At 45.1% G+C, this 20,393-nt stretch overlaps 1 protein-coding gene across 1 annotated transcript in view; it reads right to left on the reverse strand.

Annotated features, from left to right (window-relative positions):
* Window positions 1-20,393, reverse strand: part of LOC129697526 (CUB and sushi domain-containing protein 1-like) — a 512,171-nt gene that overhangs the window by 127,037 nt on the left and 364,741 nt on the right. Inside the window, exons 40-41 of the mRNA XM_055636177.1 lie at window positions 18,718-18,891; window positions 2,963-3,151 (exon numbers count right to left, since the gene is read on the reverse strand). Coding sequence (XP_055492152.1) covers window positions 2,963-3,151; window positions 18,718-18,891 — 363 coding nt within the window. The remainder of the gene's footprint in view (window positions 1-2,962; window positions 3,152-18,717; window positions 18,892-20,393) is intronic.

Below are 20,393 nucleotides of genomic sequence, written 5' to 3' on the forward strand. Positions count from 1 at the left end.
GTGAGGAAACCGGAGCTCCCGGGTCACAGGGAGAATGTACAAACTACGTATAGACAGCACCGTAATCAGGATCGAACCCGAGTCTCTGGTGCTGTAAGGCAACAACTCTACTGCTGCACCACCGTGCTCACCAAGTATCGGTATTGGTACTACTATTGCTAGTGGGTTTTTTTTAAATCTTGTGGGGGTGGCTCAGTGGTAGATGGATGTGTTTGTGTCTTGGTGAAAGAAACCAATTGAAAAAGTAGTTTTTCAGTCATGAAGTCTATTTCCTTCACAGTACTAACCACATGATTAGTGAGAAGTGTTATATTGTCAAACCTCTTACACCTCTCCTTCAGTGGAATGTCAACTTTATGCAATTCAAAGAATGCTCATAATTATTTAGGGCGGCCCAGTAGCGCAGCAGTAGAGTTGCTGCTTTAAAGCGCCAGAGACCCGGGTTCGATCCTGATAACGGGTGATGTCTGTGCAGTGTTTGTACTTTCTCTTATGACCATGGGGGCTTTTTCTGGATGCTCCAGTTTCCTTCCACATGCCAAAGACGTGTGGGTTTGTAGGTTAATTGGCTTCTGTAAATTGTCCCTAGTGTGTAGAATAGGACCAGTGTAGGGAGTGATTGTCGTCCGGTGCAGACTCGGCGGGCTGTAGGGCTCCACGCTGTATCTCTAAACTAAACTAAACTAAACGTGACCATAATAAACAAATCTAAACTAAAATGCAAAGGCTTGTTCAAGCTGACTTGACATAGATCAGCCATGATTGAATGGCAGAGTAGACTTGATGGGTCGAATGGCCTAATTCTGCTCCTATCACTTATGAACTTATACCACAAAGAAATGAGGTTTAAGCAGGTAGACAAAAATGCTGGAGAAACTCAGCGGGTGAGGCAGCATCTATGGAGCGAAGGATATAGGCCAAAATCCTTCGTCAGACTGGAAGCAGGTTTGAGATAATGCAGGTTTTCATTTCTCATGGATACTCAAATCAATAATTCACAAGGTTGGTAGGAGGTGAAACCTCTGCAGAATAATTATCCGTCTCACCCCACTAGCATGAAGTAAAACATGACTCCAAGGTAAGGGAGTTGTTTCACTGGTGATTTCAATGTCCTCCCTTCCATACCAGCCTACAAAGCAGTTGGAAAATTCAATTTTCACCAATTGTAAAGAAAATTGTAATACAAAAAAAGGTTAGGATTGCAATAGCTACTTAAAATATCATCTGGCTATTGCATGGAAATGATCGAATGGGAGACTATATCCTGTATTACTGCAGCTGCGCAAAGTAAACCAAAGTGATTCCACCGCGTGGAGCCAGCAATGGCTGCCCCGCCAACAGTCTGTCTGTCCCTTCCTTCTTTTGTTGTTTTATATCAGGGGTTCCCAACCTTGTTCGTCCCATTTACCCCTGGATGAGATTTTTTTCCGTATCTGCACTGTGACCTAACATTGTGAAGTTGGCGGCCTTTGCTGGAGACCGACTTCGAGAGCTCCACCGGGGGAGTCTGTGGACTTGAACATTGTGGAGCTCGTGGTCAAAGGCCGACTTTGGGAACTCCAAGCCGCGGGTGCTTCGACCGCCCCGATGCAGGGGCTTCGACCAACGGGCTGCGAGAGCTTCGATCACCCCGATGGTTTGAATGCCCCGGGCGCGGGAGAATAAAGAGGAAGCAGTTCGGACCGTATTGCCTTCCATCACAGTGAGGAACGTGGGGAATCCCCTGTGGTGGATGTTTATGTAAACTTTTATGTAGTGTGTGTCTTGTTTTTTTTAGTATAGCTGTTTGGTAATTCGAATTACACTGTACCTTAATTGGTACATGTGACAATAAACTGCCCAAAGAAAATTGCCCAACGCATCACCGGTTCCACGCTCCCCTCCATTGAGTCTGTCCAAAGCAAGCGCTCTCTGCGGAGGGCGCTCAGCATCGCCAAGGACTGCTCTCACCCCAACCATGGACTGTTTACCCTCCTACCATCCGGGAGGCGCTACAGGTCTCTCCGTTGCCGAACCAGCAGGTCGAGGAACAGCTTCTTTCCGGCCGCTGTCACTCTATTAAACAACGTACCTCGGTGACTGCCAATCACCCCCCCCGGACACTTATTATTTATTTTTTTATTCAAATCGTTTGCTATGTCGCTCTTCAAGGGAGATGCTAAATGCATTTCGTTGTCTCTGTACTGTACACTGACAATGACAATTAAAATTGAATCTGAATCTGAATCTGAATCTGAAACTGACCTTGAAACCTTGAAACACGAGCAGCACACGGTACAAACGCTGCACAGCCATTTCCACATCTCCATCAACTCAACTCTTTACCTACATTTCCCCTCCCTATCTCAACAGAGTCACCTCTTACCCACTTGATTTCACTTGAGACATTTTCTTTCTACTCACAAAAAAACTGTCCCTTCATTCACACCTCACCCCTTTCAGCGGGATTCCTCCCTCAGCTTTTTTCCTTTCTTACCTTGATTTAAGTTTGGCCTCGCTTCTCCCTTCAGCAATTACGTTGTAACTTTGTCAGCACCCTTTATGCGGTGACTATTTGCATACCTTGGGTGTGCAAGCAAAGAATTTCACTAAGGTCGCGAATTAGGTAGTGAAAGTGGGACAGGGGCTATATAGCGCCAGGGACCCAGGTTTGATCCTGACTGCGGGTGCTGCTTGCACTGGGTTTCTACATTCCCCCCCTGTGACCGTGTGGGTTTGCTCCAGGTGCTCCGGTTTCCTCCCACGCTCCAAAGACGTACAGGTTTGTAGGTTCCGTAAAGATTGTAAATTGTCCCTAGTGTGTAGCATAGTGCTACTGTACAGGGTGATCACTGGTTGTTGTGGACTCGATGGGCCGAAGGGACAGTTTCCGTGCTGTATCTCTAAACTCCAAACTACACCAAATGTAATTCCGAATGTAACCGGAGAAAGGTGACAATTCCCAAAGTTGGATGCTACTTACGTAAGCAGTTTGGGCGAGCTCGGTCCCACAAGGCGTTCATTTGGCAGGTAAGTACGGCTGTGCCGAGAAGGTAGAAGCTCCATTTGCACTGGTATATCACGCTGCTTCCAAACCTGAAGCTTTGCAGGTTGTCTTCCTGCCCCATCCGAACAGCATTCTCCACAAATCCAGGATCGGTACAGTTCATTGCTGAAAGTCAACAGAGCAACAGTCAGATCTCATTAAACGATGGACCGTCAGAACCAAAGGACATCACCAAAAATACACTGGCTCCTCTGCAACATGGAGCGATAAAAGAACGTACCATGTTGGATTCGGCATTCCTCTGCCTAAGAGCCAATGGCTTATACTTCGCAATTTAGACTTTACACTTTAGAGATACAGCGTGGAAACAGGCCCTTCGGCCCACAAAGTCCGCGTCGACCAGCAATCACCCCGTACACTCGTTCTATCCTACACACACGGGACAATTCACAGAAACAGGAGTACCCAGGAAAACCTATGGGGGTCAAAGGGAGAATGTAGAATCTCCATACAAATAGCATCCATTGTCAGGATGGAACCTGGGTCACTGGTGCTGTGAGGCAGCAACTCTACCACTGTGCCACTGTGCTACTGCATAACACTGCCAGCATTTCTGTAGAATTTTAACATGACACCTTTTCTGTCCAAATGGAACCAAGCATTAATCGGAAACAGGTTACGCTGATGTAACCCATCTCCAAATGAGTTCATTACTATTCCAGCTTGTTCTGCAACTGCTGTAAATCACCCACAGAGTCTATTTCTTTCATGCAGAGGTGTGAGTAATTCCGACAAAGATCGCAACAGTAATCTCCGCTTGACTCTAATCCAAGCACTTCAATATCTTCAGTATGTATTCATCTTGGGCTGTTGTCTTAACTGGACAATAACACATCTGCAGTACCCATGCTGATGAAGATATTGCCCCCCCCCCCCCCGGGTGTGTATTTATATACACACATACAGTATGCATATATGTGTGTGTATATGGGTATACTGCGTGTGTGTGTGTGTGTGTGTGTGTGTATATATTTTATAAATACAGTATCCCCATATATACATAAATGCATATGCGTACTGTGTGTGTATATCTACATATTATCTATATATATTACTAAACCTCTCATCTTGTTTGTTTGTATGCATGCGTGCATGCGTTGATGTGATATCCCGAAACCTTGCCAAAACAGTACATGATAGTGTTCCAGTTTTTGGCACACCTTACTCACCGTTGTCCTGGGATGTACTTTAAACAAGTTTCATTCGGATTGATGTTATATTTTAAAAGTTATTGACATTTTAAACTTTACACAAAAACAATTTCAAACCACTATTCGACTTGCCCTGTCCGTCAGCCATGTTACAATGATGTCACAATGGGATCCCAAATCTCATTTACATTTAAAAAATCGCGATTTTCAAAAGAACTCAGTGTTAATGAAATTCTTCAGTTCTCATTAAAAGTTAACATTGTGTTCAGGTTATTTTAAAGAAAAATTGCGATTGTCATTGTGGGGGGGGGGGGGGGGGGGAGATAGGGGGGAGGTGTGAGAAGTGGGGGAGCAGGGGGGGGTTAGAGGGAGAGGAGGGGGGTAGGGGTGGGAGTGGTAGGGGAAATTGGGAGAGGTGAGGAGGGAGAGCCGGGAAGAGGGAGAATAAAGGGAGAGGAGGGGGGAGTGGGGAAGGTAGTGAGTGGGGGACAGGAAGAAGAGGGCAGTGGGGGAAGTGAGGAGGAGGGAGAGTGGGTGAGTGGAATAGGGGAGATGAGGAGTGGGGGAAGCAGGGAGATAGAGGGAGAGGAGGGGGGTAGGGAGGGGAGAGGGGTTATGGAGGGACGGCGGGATTGACTGAGTGTAGGGGAAAGGAGAGGAGAGAAAGGAGAGGGAGAGAGTGAGAGAGGGAGTGAGGTGAGGGAGGGAGGGAGAGTGAGGGAGGGAGAGGTGAGTGGAGAAAGGTGAGGTGAGGGAGAGGAGAGAGGTGAGGGGAGAGAGGTGAGAGGTGAGGAGGAGAGGAGAGGGAGGGAGAGGTGGGAGGGAGAGGTGAGGGAGGGAGAGGTGAGGGAGGGAGAGGGGAAGGGGAGGAGAAGAGGGGAAAGATGATGAGGGGGAATGGAGGAGGATAGGGGTAGGAAGAGAGATGGCGAGGCCCAGTTGGGGGAGGATTGTCATGACTCGTGTCACAACGGAGATCTCTGGCGTCACAATGGGAACCCGTCAGCTGTGCCTGCATAGTTGGGGCTATGGGTAAGTGGTAGAATATTTTGTTGGGGGACGGGGCGCAATGGGTCAGCACTTGGTCTAATTATATATTTTTTTTTTCTCATTTATTATATTGTTTACAGAGTACTGTGTTTACATATACTATTGTGCTGCTGGAAGTAAGAATTTCATTGTTCTGTCTGGAACATATGACAATGAAACACTCTTGACGACTATTTATGGCCCCTTTGACCTTGGTTCATCTCATTTCCCTTCTTTAAAATTGTGCCATTATTTGATTTTCTCCATTGTTTGTGAACGCATACATAATGATTGCACATTGAGATTAAAAATAAACCATAATCTTTTAATGTTAGATGAAGAAGGGGGAAGAGGAATTATTTTATTATTTTTTCCATTGTATTCCTTATTTCTGTCAGCCCAATTAATTATGTGTAGGAAGGAATTACAGATGGTACACAAAAATGCTGGAGAAACTCAGTGGGTGCAGCAGCATCTATGGAGCGAAGGAAATAGGTAACGTTTCGGGCTGAAACCCTTCTTCAGACTACTAGGGGGTGGCAGGGAGAAGGAAGGAAAAAGGAGGAGGGGGAGCCCGAGGGCTGAGGAAGGGGAGGAGACAGCAAGGGCTAACAAAATTGGGAGAATTCGATGTTCATGCCCCCAGGATGCAGACTCCCCAAGCGGAATATGAGGTGCTGTTCCTCCAATTTCCGGTGTTGCTCGCTCTGGCCATGGAGGAGACCCAGGACAGAGAGGTCGGACGGGGAATGGGAGGGGGAGTTGAAGTGCTAAGCCACCGGGAGGTCAGGTAGGTTCTTGCGGACCGAGCGGAGGTGTTCGCCGAAACGATCGCCTGACCTCCGCTTAATCTCACCGATGTAGATCACCTGACATCTAGAGCAGCGGATGCAGTAGATGAGGTTGGAGGAGATACAGGTGAACCTCTGTCGCACCTGGAACGACTGCTTGGGTCCTTGAATGGAGTCGAGGGGGGAGGTAAAGGGACAGGTGTTGCATCTCTCGCGGTTGCAACGGAAAGTGCCCGGGGAGGGGGTGGTACGGGAGGGAAGGGAAGAATTGACAAGGGAGTTGCGGAGGGAGCGGTCTTTGCGGAAGGCAGACATGGGGGGAGATGGGAAGATGTGGCGAGTGGTGGGGTCACGTTGGAGGTGGCTAAACTGACAGAGGATTACTTGTTGTATGTTACGGCTGGTGGGGTGAAAGGTGAGGACTAGGGGGCTCTGACCTTGTTGCGAGTGCAGGGATGGGGAGAGAGAGCAGTGTTGCGGGGTATGGAAGAGACCCTGGTGCGAGCCTCATCTATGGTGGAGGAGGGGAACCCCTGTTCCCTGAAGAATTTCAGATGCCCTGGGGTGGAACGCCTCATCCTGGGAGCAGATGCGGCATAGACAGAGGAATTGGGAGTAGGGGATGGAGTCCTTACAGGAAGCAGGGTGGGAAGAAGTGTAGTCCAGATAGCCATGGGAGTCAGTGGGTTTATAGTGGATGTCGGTCAGAAGTCTATCACCTGAGATGGAGATAGTGAGGTCAAGGAATGGTAGGGAAGTGTCGGAAACACTCTCTTCCATACCCCGCTTTCTATAAGTATAAATTGTCTCTAGTGTGTGTAGGATAGTGTTAATGTGCAGGGATCGCTGGTCGGTGCAGACTCAGTAGGCCGAAGGGCCAGTTTCCGCACTATATCTATGAACTAAACTAAACTCAGCAGGGCAGTCAGCATCTCTGGAGAGAAAGAATGGTTGACGTTTTGGATCGACACCCTTCTTCAGACTGAGAGTCAGGGGAGAGGGAGTCTAAATATATGGAAGGGTAAGGTGTGAAAATACAGATCAAAGGGGACGATCATCAAGGAAATGTAGAATAGAAATGATTGATGCAGAATGGAATGAACATTGAAATATATGAGCATTTCTATATTCACCCATATAGCAAAAACATTTTTGATGCCTCTCAGTAAAGCAGAACAGATGAAATATTTAATGAGTTTATTTATCTGGTTGATAACAATGTTACTTTTTATATTTTACGATCTCACGCATGGCTTGTCTATTTGCCGAAGCAGAAAAGATAATCAAGTTTACCTGTCAAACCCTTAATTAATTTCAATGTTTGCATCACAGCTAAGAACGTTCACGCCTAAGATGTTTAAATCAATGCTCTCCGAGTTCACCATTTTGAAAGTGCGTTGGACTGTGAAGTTCTATCTTATACAACACCCATATATATGCAACTGTACCCTTTGTAGCAGAGCAAACACAATTACAGTGGCAAAGGAATACAGTAGTGTAATGCTAATGTATGGGGCGATCGCAGATCGGCACGGACAGTCCGCCAGAGGATTGCGAGAATATTTGAGTTCAAGAGCAAGGAGGTCCTACTGCAGTTGTATAGGGCCCTGGTGAGATCGCACCTGGAGTATTGTGTGCAGTTTTGGTCTCCTAATTTGAGGAAGGGCATTCTTGCTATTGAGGGAGTGCAGCGTAAGTTCACCAGGTTAATTCCTGGGATGACGGGACTGATATATGTTGAAAGGATGGGTCGACTGGACTTGTATTCACTGGAATTTAGAAGGATGAAAGGGGAGCTTATAGAAACATGTAAACTTTTTAAGGGATTGGACAGGATAGATGCAGGAAAATTGTACTCAATGTTGGGAGAACCCAGAATCAGGGGGTCACTGTTTAAGAATAAGGGGTTGGCCATTTAGGACTGAGATGATGAAAATCTTTTTCACCTAGAAAGTTGTGAATCTGTGTAATTATCTGCCACAGAAGACAGTGGAGGCCAATTTACTGGGTTTTTCAAGAGAGAGTTAGATTTAGCTCTAAGGGCTAACGGAATCAAGTGATATGGGGAAAAAGCAAGAACGGGGTACTGATTGTCGATGATCAGCTATTTGAAACATAGAAACATAGAAAATAGGTGAAGGAGGAGGCAATTCGGCCCTTCATGCCAGCACCGCCATTCATTGTGATCATGGCTGATCGTCCCCTATCAATAACACGTGCCTGCCTTCTCCCCATATCCCTTGATTCCTCTAGCCCCTAGAGCTCTATCTAACTCTCTCTTAAATCCATCCAGTGATATGGCCTCCACTGCCCTCTGTGGCAGGGAATTCCATAAATTCACAATTCTCTGGGTGAAACAGTTTTTTCTCACCTCAGTCTTAAATGGCCTCCCCTTTATTCTAAGACTGTGGCCCCCTGGTTCTGGACTCGCCCAACATTGGGAACATTTTTCCTGCATTTAGCTTGTCCAGTCCTTTTATAATTTTAAATGTTCCTATTAGGTTCCCCCTCATCCTTCTAAACTCCAGTGAATACAAGCCTAGTGTTTTCAATCTTTCCTCATACGACAGTCCCGCCATCCCAGGGATCAATCTGTTGAACCTACGCTGCACTGCCTCAATCACAAGGATGTCCTTCACCAAATTAGGAGACCAAAACTGTACACAATACTCCAGATGTGGTCTCACCAGAGCCCTATACAACTGCAGAAGAACCTCTTTACTCCTATACCGAAATCCTCTTGTTAAGAAGGCCAACATTCCATTAGCTTTCTTCACTGCCTGCTGTACCTGTAAGCCAACTTTCAGTGACCGGTGTACAAGGAAACCCAGGCCTCACTGCACCTCCCCCTTACCTAACCTAAGCCCATTATCATATTGAATGGCGGTGCTGGCTCGAACGGCTGAATGGCCTACTCCTGCACCAATTTTCTATGTTTCTATGTCTGTTTCCGTGCTGTATCAGTGAATATAAACACATTATTCACAATTCATTTCCCAATGGGCTTAAGAAAGGCCTACTTGGATTCTGGATGTTTTAGAGTCCAAATTGTCATTCACCTTGAGAAGTAAAGAGAATGTATAAGCACTGTCGTTTGCAGCAGTAAAGCAACACAGCATATAGAAGATGACTTCTTTGGAGATAGGTTTTTTCTCCTGCCAAACACAGTCTTTGCCTCATGATTGTTGGCTGAGCCTCAAGCAGTGTTCAAATGGCCAAACATAAAGCTCAAAGTATTGTGCTGATGTTAACACAGATTGAAACTGCTATCTGTAAATAACCTGTGTCTCTAGTTTAGTTTAGAGATACATCATGGATAGAGGCCCTTTGACCCACCAAGTACACACAGACCAGCGACTACTTGTATACGTGTCAACAGAAACCAATTCACCTACAAACCTACACATCTTTGGAATGTGGGAGAAAACTGGAGCACCTGAAGAAAACCTATGCAGTCACAGGGAGAACGTACAAACTCCTCACAGACTACACCCAAGGTCAGGATTGTCAAGGCGTCCATACCAACAAGATGCATCACCTAAAGTAGTCATAGTTTAACCCTTCAGGTTAAGTAGAATGAGATCTTTCTCTTGATTTGACTTCCCTCCAAAGTGTGAAATTATTTGCATTTAAAATATTCTGACCACACTAGAGGTAATTATCACTTTTGATCTTAGCAATCAGCAGGCAATAACATATGCACCATCCTTCTTTGTGTTTGTAATAGTGTTTTCAAAAGCCGAGACGTTTGATTTGTGATGAAAATACAGCAGACGGCCAAGCCCGTCAATGGACTGCTGTGATTTCCCTTCCCAGCAACTTCAACATAAAGGACAATCAACAAAAAGGGGAACAGATGGCCCATCCAATCTTGCCAATCTCACATCACTGCCAAGGAGCTCATAATGTTAATTATGTGCTCCTTTCTCATGAGCAGTGTTGCATATAGTGCCTTCCACCTATTCACGTTTCAATCCATTTTTCATTGGACTCTGCCTGTCTATCTATTACTAAGTGTTTCAGATCTTCTTACATCCTCGGGGGAATTCAATAGGTTTCTTTATCCGTGCTGCTTTATAGTCATAGGAGTCATAAAGTCATACAGCGTAGAAACAGGCCCTTTGACCCAAAACGCCCACACCGACCATCATGTCATCATCTACACTACATCTAAACGTGCCTGCATTAAGCCCATATCGTTCTAAACCTATCCTATCCATGTACCTGTTCAAGAAGGAACTGCAAATGCTGGAAGATCGAAGGTACGGAAAAATGCTGGAGAAACTCAGCGGGTGCAGCAGCATCTATGGAGCGAAGGAAATAGGCAACGTTTCGGGCTGAAACCCTTCTTCAGACTGATGTCAGGTATCCATGTACCTGTCTACATGTTTCATAAACGCTGTGCTAGTACCTGCTCAGACATTACGACAATGCTTACATTTCCTGGTCCAATATTCAAATGCAAAACCATTGACGTGAAATATAAATTCTTGCTTTTTCTTTTGTTGTACATATTGGCTGACTTAAAATGAGCCTGAAGGGCTTTTTTTACACAAAGGATGGTGGGTACATGGAACAACCTGCCGAAGGAGATAGTAGAGGCTGGTATCATCACAACATTTAAAAAACATTCAGACAGGTACATGGATAGGACAGGTTTAGAGGGATATGGGCCAAACACAAGCAGGTAGGATGAGCGTAGATGGGACATACTGGTCAGCTTGGGCAAGTTGGGCTGATGGGCCTGTTTCTGCGCTGTATGACTCGATGACTCACTCAGAATTTCCAGTTTTGTTTTAAGTTTACTATTTCCTTAATGTTTGGTAACAATATCTCCCAATATCTCCCACAGTTAATAGCGGTATCAATGGTGTTGTTTCAGACTTGAAATAACTTACAACTTACAATAAAAATGTTTTATACCGGTTCACACATGTTTCACTTGGTGTATATTTATCCCACAAAGATCTACTACATTCTTCAGTAAACAATGAAGCATTGCATTCAAATGGTCAATAACACTGATACTAGTTAACCTTGCTTGGTCCTTACAAATGAAAAAAAAGTGTCACAGAGTCATACAACGGAGAAACAGGCCCTTCAGTCCACCATGTTTAGCTTGGTTTAGTTTTAAGATACAGAGTAGAAACAGGCCCTTCTGCCCATCGAGTCCACACCAACCAATGACCCCACACACTAACACTAGGGACAATTTACAATTTTACTGAATCCAATTCACCTACAAACCTGTACGTCTTTGGAGTGGGAGGAAACCGGAGCACCCGGAGAAAACCCATGCGGCGGTCACAGGGAGAATATACAAATGCCATACGGACAGCACCAATAGTCAGGATGGAACGTGGAAATCTGCTGTTGTAAGGCAGCAACTCTACTGCTGCGCTACCATGCCACACTTTGGCTTTTCTGTCTATTAAACACATGCATATGTACAAGTTATCTGTCTAATAATTGCTTATTTCTCAATTATGCTTGCTCAACAGGAATCTAATTTGATCATATTTCTGTTCCCATTTAGTCACTGGTGACTAGTGCCTGATGTATTGGGCCACCCTGGTCTACAATGTATTAAAAGCCAAAATAATTACCTTTACAGAATGAATTATTTAAATTTGGAAGTTCAGAAAGCAACCAACCTAATGAGAAATCATACGAAGCATTGTGGGTAAAGCACATTGATCAAATTGGATGTCATGTGTTTTTAATAGATTAAGCATTCCTGCTTCTCTATCTTGGATGCTTCACTTGTTATTGACTGCTACAGATACAATGCATTCAAAAAGTATTCAGACCCCTTCACATTTTCCAAATTTTCTTACATTACAGCCTTATTCTAAAATGGATGAAATTCTTTTTTTTTAAATCATCAATCTACACACAATACCTCAGAATAAAAAAGTGAAAACAGGTGTTTAGAAATGTTTGCAAAGTAATTAAAAAGAAATAACTGAAATATTACATTGACATAAGTATTCAGACCCTTTAGTCAGTACTTTGTTGAGGCACCTCTGGCAGTGATTACAACCTCGTCTTCTTGGGTATGACGCTACAAGCTTGGCACACCTGTATTTGGGCAATTTCTCCCATTCTTCTCTGCAGATCCTCTCAAGCTCTTGTCAGGTTGGATGGGGAGTGTCAATGCACAGCTATTTTCAGGTCCCACCAGAGATGTTCGATCGAGTTCAAGTCCGGGCTCAGACTGGGCAACTCAAGGACATTCATAGACTTGTCACAAACCAACTCCTGCGTTGTCTTGGCTGTGTGCTTAGGGTCGTTGTCCTGTTGGGAGGTGAACCTCCGCCCCAGTCTGAGGTCCAGAAAACTCTGGAGCAGGTTTTCATCAAGGATCTCTCTGTACTTTGCTCCATTCATCTATCCCTTGATCCTGACCAGTCTCCCAGTTCCTGCCGCTGAAAAACATCCCCACCGCATGATGCTGCCACCACCATGCTTCACTGTAGGTATGGTATTGGCGATGCCTGGTTGGCATTCAGGCCAAAGTGTTCATCAGACTAGAGAATCTTGGTTTCATCAGACCAGTGAATCTTGTTTCTCATGGTCTGAGAGCCCTATATGTGCCTTTTGGCAAACTCCAAGTGGGCTGTCAATGCCTTTTATTGAGGAGTGGCTTCCGTCTGGCCACTCTACCATAAAGGCCTGATTGGTGGAGTGCTGCAGATATAGTTGTCCCTCTGGAAGGTTCTCCCATCTCCACAGAGGAACTCTGGAGCTCTGTCAGAGTGACCATCGGGTTCTTGGTCACCACCCTGACCAAGGCCCTTCTCCCCCGGTTGCTTAGTTTGGCCGGGTGGCCAGCTCTATGAAGAGTCCTTGTGGTTACAAAGTTTTTCCATTCAAGAATGACGGAGGCCACTGTGCTCATCAGGACCTGCAATGCTGCAGAAATTGTTCTATACTCTTCTCCAGATATGTGTCTCGACACAATCCTGTCTCGGAGGTCTACGGACAATTCCTTCATCTTCATGGCTTGGTGTTTACTCTGACATGCACTGTCAGTTGTGGGACCTTATATAGACAGGTGTGTGCCTTTCCAAATCATATCCAATCAATTCAATTTACCACTGGTGGACCGATCAAGTTGTAGAAAGATCAAGGAAAATCAATGGAAACAAGATGAACCCAAGCTCAATTTTGACCGTCATAGCAAAGGGATTGAATACTTATGTAAATGTGCTATTTCAGTTATTTCTTTTTAATTATTGCAAACATTTATAACCACCTGTTTTCGCTTCTTCATTCTGGGGTATTGTGTGTAGATTGATGATAAAAAAAAAAGAAGAATTTAATCCATTTTAAAATAAGGCTGTAACGTAACAAAATGTGGAAAAAGTGAAGGGATCTAAATACTTTCTGAATGCTATGTTTGTGTTCAAACGGTAGGTATCAGAGAGTCAGAGTCATACAGCATGGAAACAGGCCACTTCACCCAATCTGTCCATGCAAACCAAGGTGTCTCATCTATACTAGTCCAACCTGCCTGCATTTTGACCATATGCCTCTAAACTTATCCTATCCATGTTTCTTAAATGTTACGATAATACCTGCCTCAACTACCTCCTCCAGCAGCTCGTTCCATATCCTACTACACATTGTGTGAAAAAATTCTCGCTTAGGCTCCTATTAAATTTATCTCCTCTGACCATGTCCTCTGGTTCTAGATTCCCCTACTTTGGGTAAAAGACTGTGCATTTAACCTATTTATGCCCCTCATGATCTTATATACCTCTATAAGAATACCCCTTCTCCTCCTGCATTCCAAGGTATAAAGTCCGAGCCTGCTCAATCTCTCCCTATGCCTCAGGACCTCGAGTCCTGGCAACATCTTCATAATTCTTCTCTGCACCTTGTCCAACTTAAAAAACACTTTTCTATAACAACGTGACCAAAACTGATCAACGCTCCAAATGTGCCTTACCAATGTCTTTTCCAACTGTAACATAACATCCCAACTTCTATACTCAATACTCTGACTGATGAAGGCCAAGGAGCGGAAAGCCTTCTTGAACACCCTATCTACCTGTGATGCCACTTTCAAGGAACTGTGCACTTACACTCCTATCGATATGGAATTATTTTATTGTTCCTTTCACCTTCTAATGAATAAATATGATGTCAGAAATTCAGAACATTAGAAGAAAGTTGAGTAGTTTGTAATATGTTGAACCTAAGAGCTTATTTACTGGGAAAGCATGATGGGAAAAGAGGCCAACAATTAAGGATGGTAGGAAAGGCAAAAAATTGACATATCAGGTGTAAATTCCACATGTACCAGGAAACAGGTTAAACTTTGATCAATGGTGAGTCCCTTAAGGACCTGTCCCACTGTACGAGGTAATTCAAGAGTTCTCCCGAGTTTCCCCTGATTCGAACTCGGAGAGTTATGGTAATAGCCGCTCGTAGGTACTCGGGGGTCTCGTGGACATTTTTCAACATGTTGAAAAAATATCATGAGCTTACTGCATTTCCCGAGTACCTGCCGTTAGCGTTACGAGCCGCTAAGAGACGTCCCGAGCTCCGACGAACCCGCTACATACATTCTACGTACTTACCACGAGTTAGATTTTTTTTTTTAACTCGGGAGAGCTCTTGGGTAAACTCATATAGTGGGACAGGCCCTTTAAAAGGTGAAAGGTGTAAAATCTACATTTACATATTGTGGGAATATAAAAATGCCGTGGGTGCTGCGAATCTTAGAAGCACTTTGGGTTCTTTCAGAGTGTTTCCCATCGTGCACTGTTAAGGAATGGGCCAGTCGGCAACATTCCCTGATGGACATCTCGCACTGCTGAGAGATCAACAAGGTTCGGACAGACCAAAGGGCGTCTTTCACCGAGTTGCGGCCCTTCCAGCAGCCAGTTGCCAGACTACTGGAGTACGTGTTGACGGATTCACGGAAAGCTGGTGCGGCCAATGGCAAGGCTATGTGGGGCGGACCACAGTTTAGGAACCTTCTGTTGCTGCACTTTGGGGGGGGGGGGGGGGAGTAAGGTCTGGTGGAAGCACACCTCAAACAAGGGAAAGGATATCACCCCAGCAGGCACATGAGTGGCAAAGGTGCCGGGTATAGTGATAGGCTTGTGACTAAATATTACGCTAATTAATATATGTGTAGGAAAGAACTGCAGGTCATGGCTTACATCAAAGATAGCCACAAAAGGTTGGCGTAACTCAGCATCTGTGGATAGAAGGAATATGTGTATAGCCACTGAGAGTGTCCAAAGAGTTTTTGCACTATTTTTATTTTGTATCCATTTGTTAGTACCTGTATTCTGAATTGTTTAATCTTGGGGGGAAAAAAGGTGCTGTATCTCTAAAATCTACAGTAAAGGCGAAAGCATGTTTTTTCAGAGCCATGGCTGGTACCCTATTATAGATTTCATTGAGGCAAGTAGTCACACTAAATGTGATGGAATAAGATATTCTCTGGCTTGTTAGCAGAGAGAGTTATGCAAGTAGACAGAAACTACTTCAGGTTTAAGTCAATCGATGATCTCACCCACAAAGTTTAACCTTGTGAATGTCAATATAGCCTTCACTCTGCAATCTTTACAAACACATCACGTTTAATAGTTATGCCAATGACGTTTAGCTGAGTCTAACAGAAACTTATAAAATGAACCCTCTCTGTCTATTCCTGCATTCTTACATGCCTGAAACCTCAAAGGTATTCGTGGTTAGTTTAGTTTAGTGTCAAGTATAGTGAGGTACAATGAAAAGCTTTTTGTTGTGTGCTAACCAGTCAGCAGAAAGATGATATACGATTACAATCGAGCCGTCCAGTGTGCAGATGATGATAAAGGGAGTAATGCTCAGTGCAACATAAAGTCCAGTGGAGTCTGATTAAAGATAGTCTGAGGGTCTCCAGTGTGGTAGATGGTAGCTCAGGACCATTTTCTCGTTGGTGATAGGATGGTTCAGATGTCCGATGACTGGAAATAAACTGTTTGTGAATCTGGAGCTGTGTGTTTTTACACTTTTGTACCTTCTGCCTGGTGGAAGAGGGCAGAAGAGGGGAGAAGAGGGAGTGACCGGGGTGGGTTCTGTCCGTGACTATGTTGCTGGCCTTGCCGAGGCAGCATGAAGTGCAGATGGAGTCAATGGAAGTTGGTTTGTGTGATGGTCTGGACTGCGACCACAAACTAACATTTCATGAGAACCTGAGGCAATGTCTGCACGTCCTTGCACATGGATTGTAACCAGTGTTGCCGATGACGTGGGCTTTTGCATGGTGAATAATTCCTATCTAAGCCAACGGGAATGGGAAGGAGGGAGAAGAATAAAGGGACGTACCTTTAGAAAGGAGAGGACGAGGAATTTCTTTAGTCAGAGGGTGGCCAATCTGTGGAATTAATTGAAAACATCGGACTGGCTGCGGAGGCCACAAATAGGCCCCGACCTCGGGTGTTTCACAGAGGAAGACGACTGAAACTTTCTGGTGCCTTTCCCCACAGTGGAAAATGTTGATTCTGTTGTGGGGGGACGTTCTTGTTGAATTCTATAATGGGTTGTATCATTTTTATTTTTTTTAAATTTTTCTATGGATAATAATAATAATAATCATCTTTATTGTCATTGTACAAGACAACGAAATTTTGTTGGAGCAGTCCTCCAGCTGCACAGGAATATGAGTATAAAATATGTTTAAAAAGAACTATTAAAAAAATTAGACTATAAACATATAGGAGTATGGGCGGGTGTGTGAGAGAGAGGGGGGGGAATCAGTGTGGGAGGGGGATAGAGTTCAGTAGTGTCACAGCTCTATGGTAGAAGCTGTTTTTTAGTCTTGTCGTGCGGGCGCTCAGTGTCCTGTATCGTCTTCCTGAGGGCAGGGGGGTGAAGAGGCAGTGTCCAGGGTGTGTGCTGTCTCTAATGATGCCCTTGACCCTCCGGATGCAGCGGGTCCGGTAGATGTCCTCCAGTCTGGGGAGCTGGGTGCCAGTGATCCTCTCAGCAGTCTTAATGACGCGTTGGAGAGCTTTCCTGTTCTCTGCGGTGCAGCCAGAGTACCATACTGTGATGCAGTATGTGGGAACTGACTCGAATGCTGACCTGTAGAAGCTCACCAGCAGCTGTTGTGGGAGACGTGCCCTCTTCAAGCACCTCAGGAAGTGAAGCCTTTGAAGTCCTTTCTTGGCCGTCGCCCTGATGTTGACGGTCCAGGTCAGGTCGTGGCTGATGTTGACCCCGAGGTACCTGATGTTCTGCACAGCCTCCACTGTCTCGCCGTTAATGGTGATGGCTGATGGACGAAGGTCTTCGGTCTCCTCCTGAAGTCCAAGATCATCTCCTTTGTTTTTGCTGCGTTGAGGATCAGGTTGTTCTCACGGCTCCAGCTCACCAGGTTCTCTACCTCTGTCCTGTAGGCGGCCTCGTTGTTACACGTGATCCTGCCCACTACGATGGTGTCATCTGCAAACTTTAATATGGTGTTGGCCTCGTGGGTGGGTTTGCAGTCGAGAGTGTAGAGGGAGAAGAGGAAGGGGCTCAACACACAGCCCTGTGGTGCACCGATGTTCAGGGTGATGCTGGAGGAGACCTGCCTCCCCATGCGCACAGTCTGTGGTCGGCCGGTGAGAAAGTCCAGGACCCAGCTGCTCAGGTGTGTGTTGAGGCCCAGGTGGTCCAGCTTGGTGACTAGTTTATGGGGGGGGATGGTGTTAAAGGCGGAGCTATAATCTATAAATAGCATCCGCACATAACTGTCCCGCTGGTCAAGGTGTGTCAGGGTGAAGTGGAGGGCCAGTGACATTGCGTCCTCCGTCGACCTGTTTGCCCTATAGGCAATGTACGGAAACTTAGTTTTTTGTTCTATGTAAAGCATTTTGGTTTCAACGCGAGTTGATTTAAACGTGCTATATAAATAAAATGTACTTACTTACTTGCTTACATTGCCACTGGCGGCTGTGGAGGCCAAGTCATTGGGTATTTTTAAAGCAGAGATAGTTAGGTTCTTCATTTTTAAGGGTGTCAGAAATGATGGGGAGAATGGGGTTGAGAGGGAAAGATAGATCAGCCATGATTGAATGGCAGAGTCGACTTGATGTGCTAAATGGCCTCATTCTGCTCCGATAACTTATGTACATTTATGAATGTTGTACAAAATGAAATGGAACCTTGAAACAGTGAACGAGGAAGAAATAACAACTATGAGAGGTTTTCTTGTGGGGATAGCATTGACCTTATTGAAACTTACCAAATAGTGAATGGCCTGGAAAGAGTGGATGTGGAAAGGATGTTTCCACTAGTGGGAGAGTCTAGGACCAGAGGTCACAGCCTCAGAATAAAAGGATATACCTTTAGAAATGTGATGAGGATAAATTTCTATAGTCAGAGGATGTTGAATCTGTGGAATTCATTGTCACAGAGGGCTGTGAAGGCCAAGTCAATGGATATTTTCAAGGTGGAGATTCTTGATTAGCAAAGGTGTCAGGGGATATGGGAAGAAGGCTGGAGAATAGGGTTGAGAGGAAAAGATAGATCAGCCATGATTGAATGGTGGAGTAAAATTGATGGGCAAAATGACCTAATTCTGCTCCTATGACTTATGGACCATAAAAAGTCAGCACTTAGCATTGAAAACAAGATGATTCAAACCCTACATGGTGGAACTATCTCTCCAGGTTAAAATACATACGGCAAAGTGTACAGGTGCTGTTCTTACCTTGACATGTTGGGACCGGGCTGCTCCACTGCCCATTAGCTCGACACTGAGCCCGCAGTGCCCCCTGGGGCAGGTACCCCTTACTGCAGGTGAAGTTGACAACATCATTGAGATTGAACTGAGTGCCATTCGTTCTGCCAGGAACTGGATTGCCAGGATGCCCACATGTGATCGCTGAAACAAAGTCAGGGTAGACAGTGTTAACAGAGGAACAGAAATAAACTGATCAAAACCATTAACCTTAAACATGTCTTGAACATTGAATCATTCGATTTCAGGTAAGCCACACCCTCTGTCCCTTTATCTCTCTTATGGTCCACAAACACACACACAAAGACACAGACACAACGACATATGCATACGCACACACATACACATGGGGGTTAGGCATCACCTGTGGTATGCACGCATTTTTCTGTCAGTCTATCTATCTGTCTATAAACATATCTATATATATAAAGAGACACACGTACACAATCACACACATACATGCACACACACACATGCACCTTTCTTCCAACAAAACCTTTCTTCATCAGCCTCCTATCATCTTGTCTCTTTCCCATCCTTAAACTACACCATCATTCCCGTCATCTTCACACCATCACCACCCTCCCCTCATTGTACTACGGGGGAGGGGGGTCTCCAAGAACAAAGAGGGACAAACATGACTCTAATTAGCACTTTTGCAACTTTATGGCGTCGGAAACGTGGCAACTCGTTGTGTACATTGTGCAAAACAAAGAATTTCATTGCACCTGGGTACAAGTGACAATAAAGAATTATTAAATGATTGAATTGAACCCTCCCCTTCCTCTGCTGTTCCAATTTACCAGCATCCCTCTTTTTTTAGCTCCATTCTTTCTAAATCTTCAGAGTTTACAGAAGTTGGCGGCACGGTGGCACAGCGGTAGAGCTGCTGCCTCACAGCGCCAGAGACCCGGGTTCAATCCTGACCACGAGTACTCTCTGTGCAGAGTTTGTACATTTGCCCTGGGTTTTCTCCGGGTGCTCCATTTTCCTCCCACACTCCAAAGACATACCCCGAGTGTAGGATGTGAAAGTGGGATGACAGATCTAGTAGTCGACGCTGACTCAGTGGGCCGAAGTCTCCGCTTCCATACTGTTTCTCTATATTAAACTAAAATGGGCAGCACAGTGGTGCACTGGTAGAGCTGCTGCCTCACAGCACCAGTTACCCGAGTTTGTTCCTGACTACAGGTGCTGTCTGTATGGAGTTTGCACGTTCTACTTGTGACAGCATGGGTTTTCTCCAGGTGCCCCGGTTTCCCTCCAGATACCAAAGATGTGCAGGTTTGTCGGCTAATTGGCTTTGGTAAAATTGTAAATTATCCCTAGTGTGTAGGATAGTGCTTGTGTACGGGGTGATCTCTGACTCTGTGCGCTTACTTGATCAATTCCTCTCATGATTTTATACACCTCTCTAAGATCACCCCTCATCCTCCTGCGCTCCAAGGAATAGAGTCCTAGCCTGCTCAACCTCTCCCTATAGCTCCTGCTATAGTCCTGGCAACATCCTCGTGAACCTTCTATGCATTCTTTCGGGCTTGGAAACTTATTTTCTATAACATGGTGCCCAAAACTGAACACATTACTCTAAATGTGGCCTCATCAACGACTTATATAACTGTAAGCTGGAAGGGGTGCAGAGGTAT

This window comes from Leucoraja erinacea, chromosome 5 (genome assembly GCF_028641065.1).
Source record: "Leucoraja erinacea ecotype New England chromosome 5, Leri_hhj_1, whole genome shotgun sequence".
In the NCBI taxonomy this organism is placed as follows: domain Eukaryota; kingdom Metazoa; phylum Chordata; class Chondrichthyes; order Rajiformes; family Rajidae; genus Leucoraja; species Leucoraja erinaceus.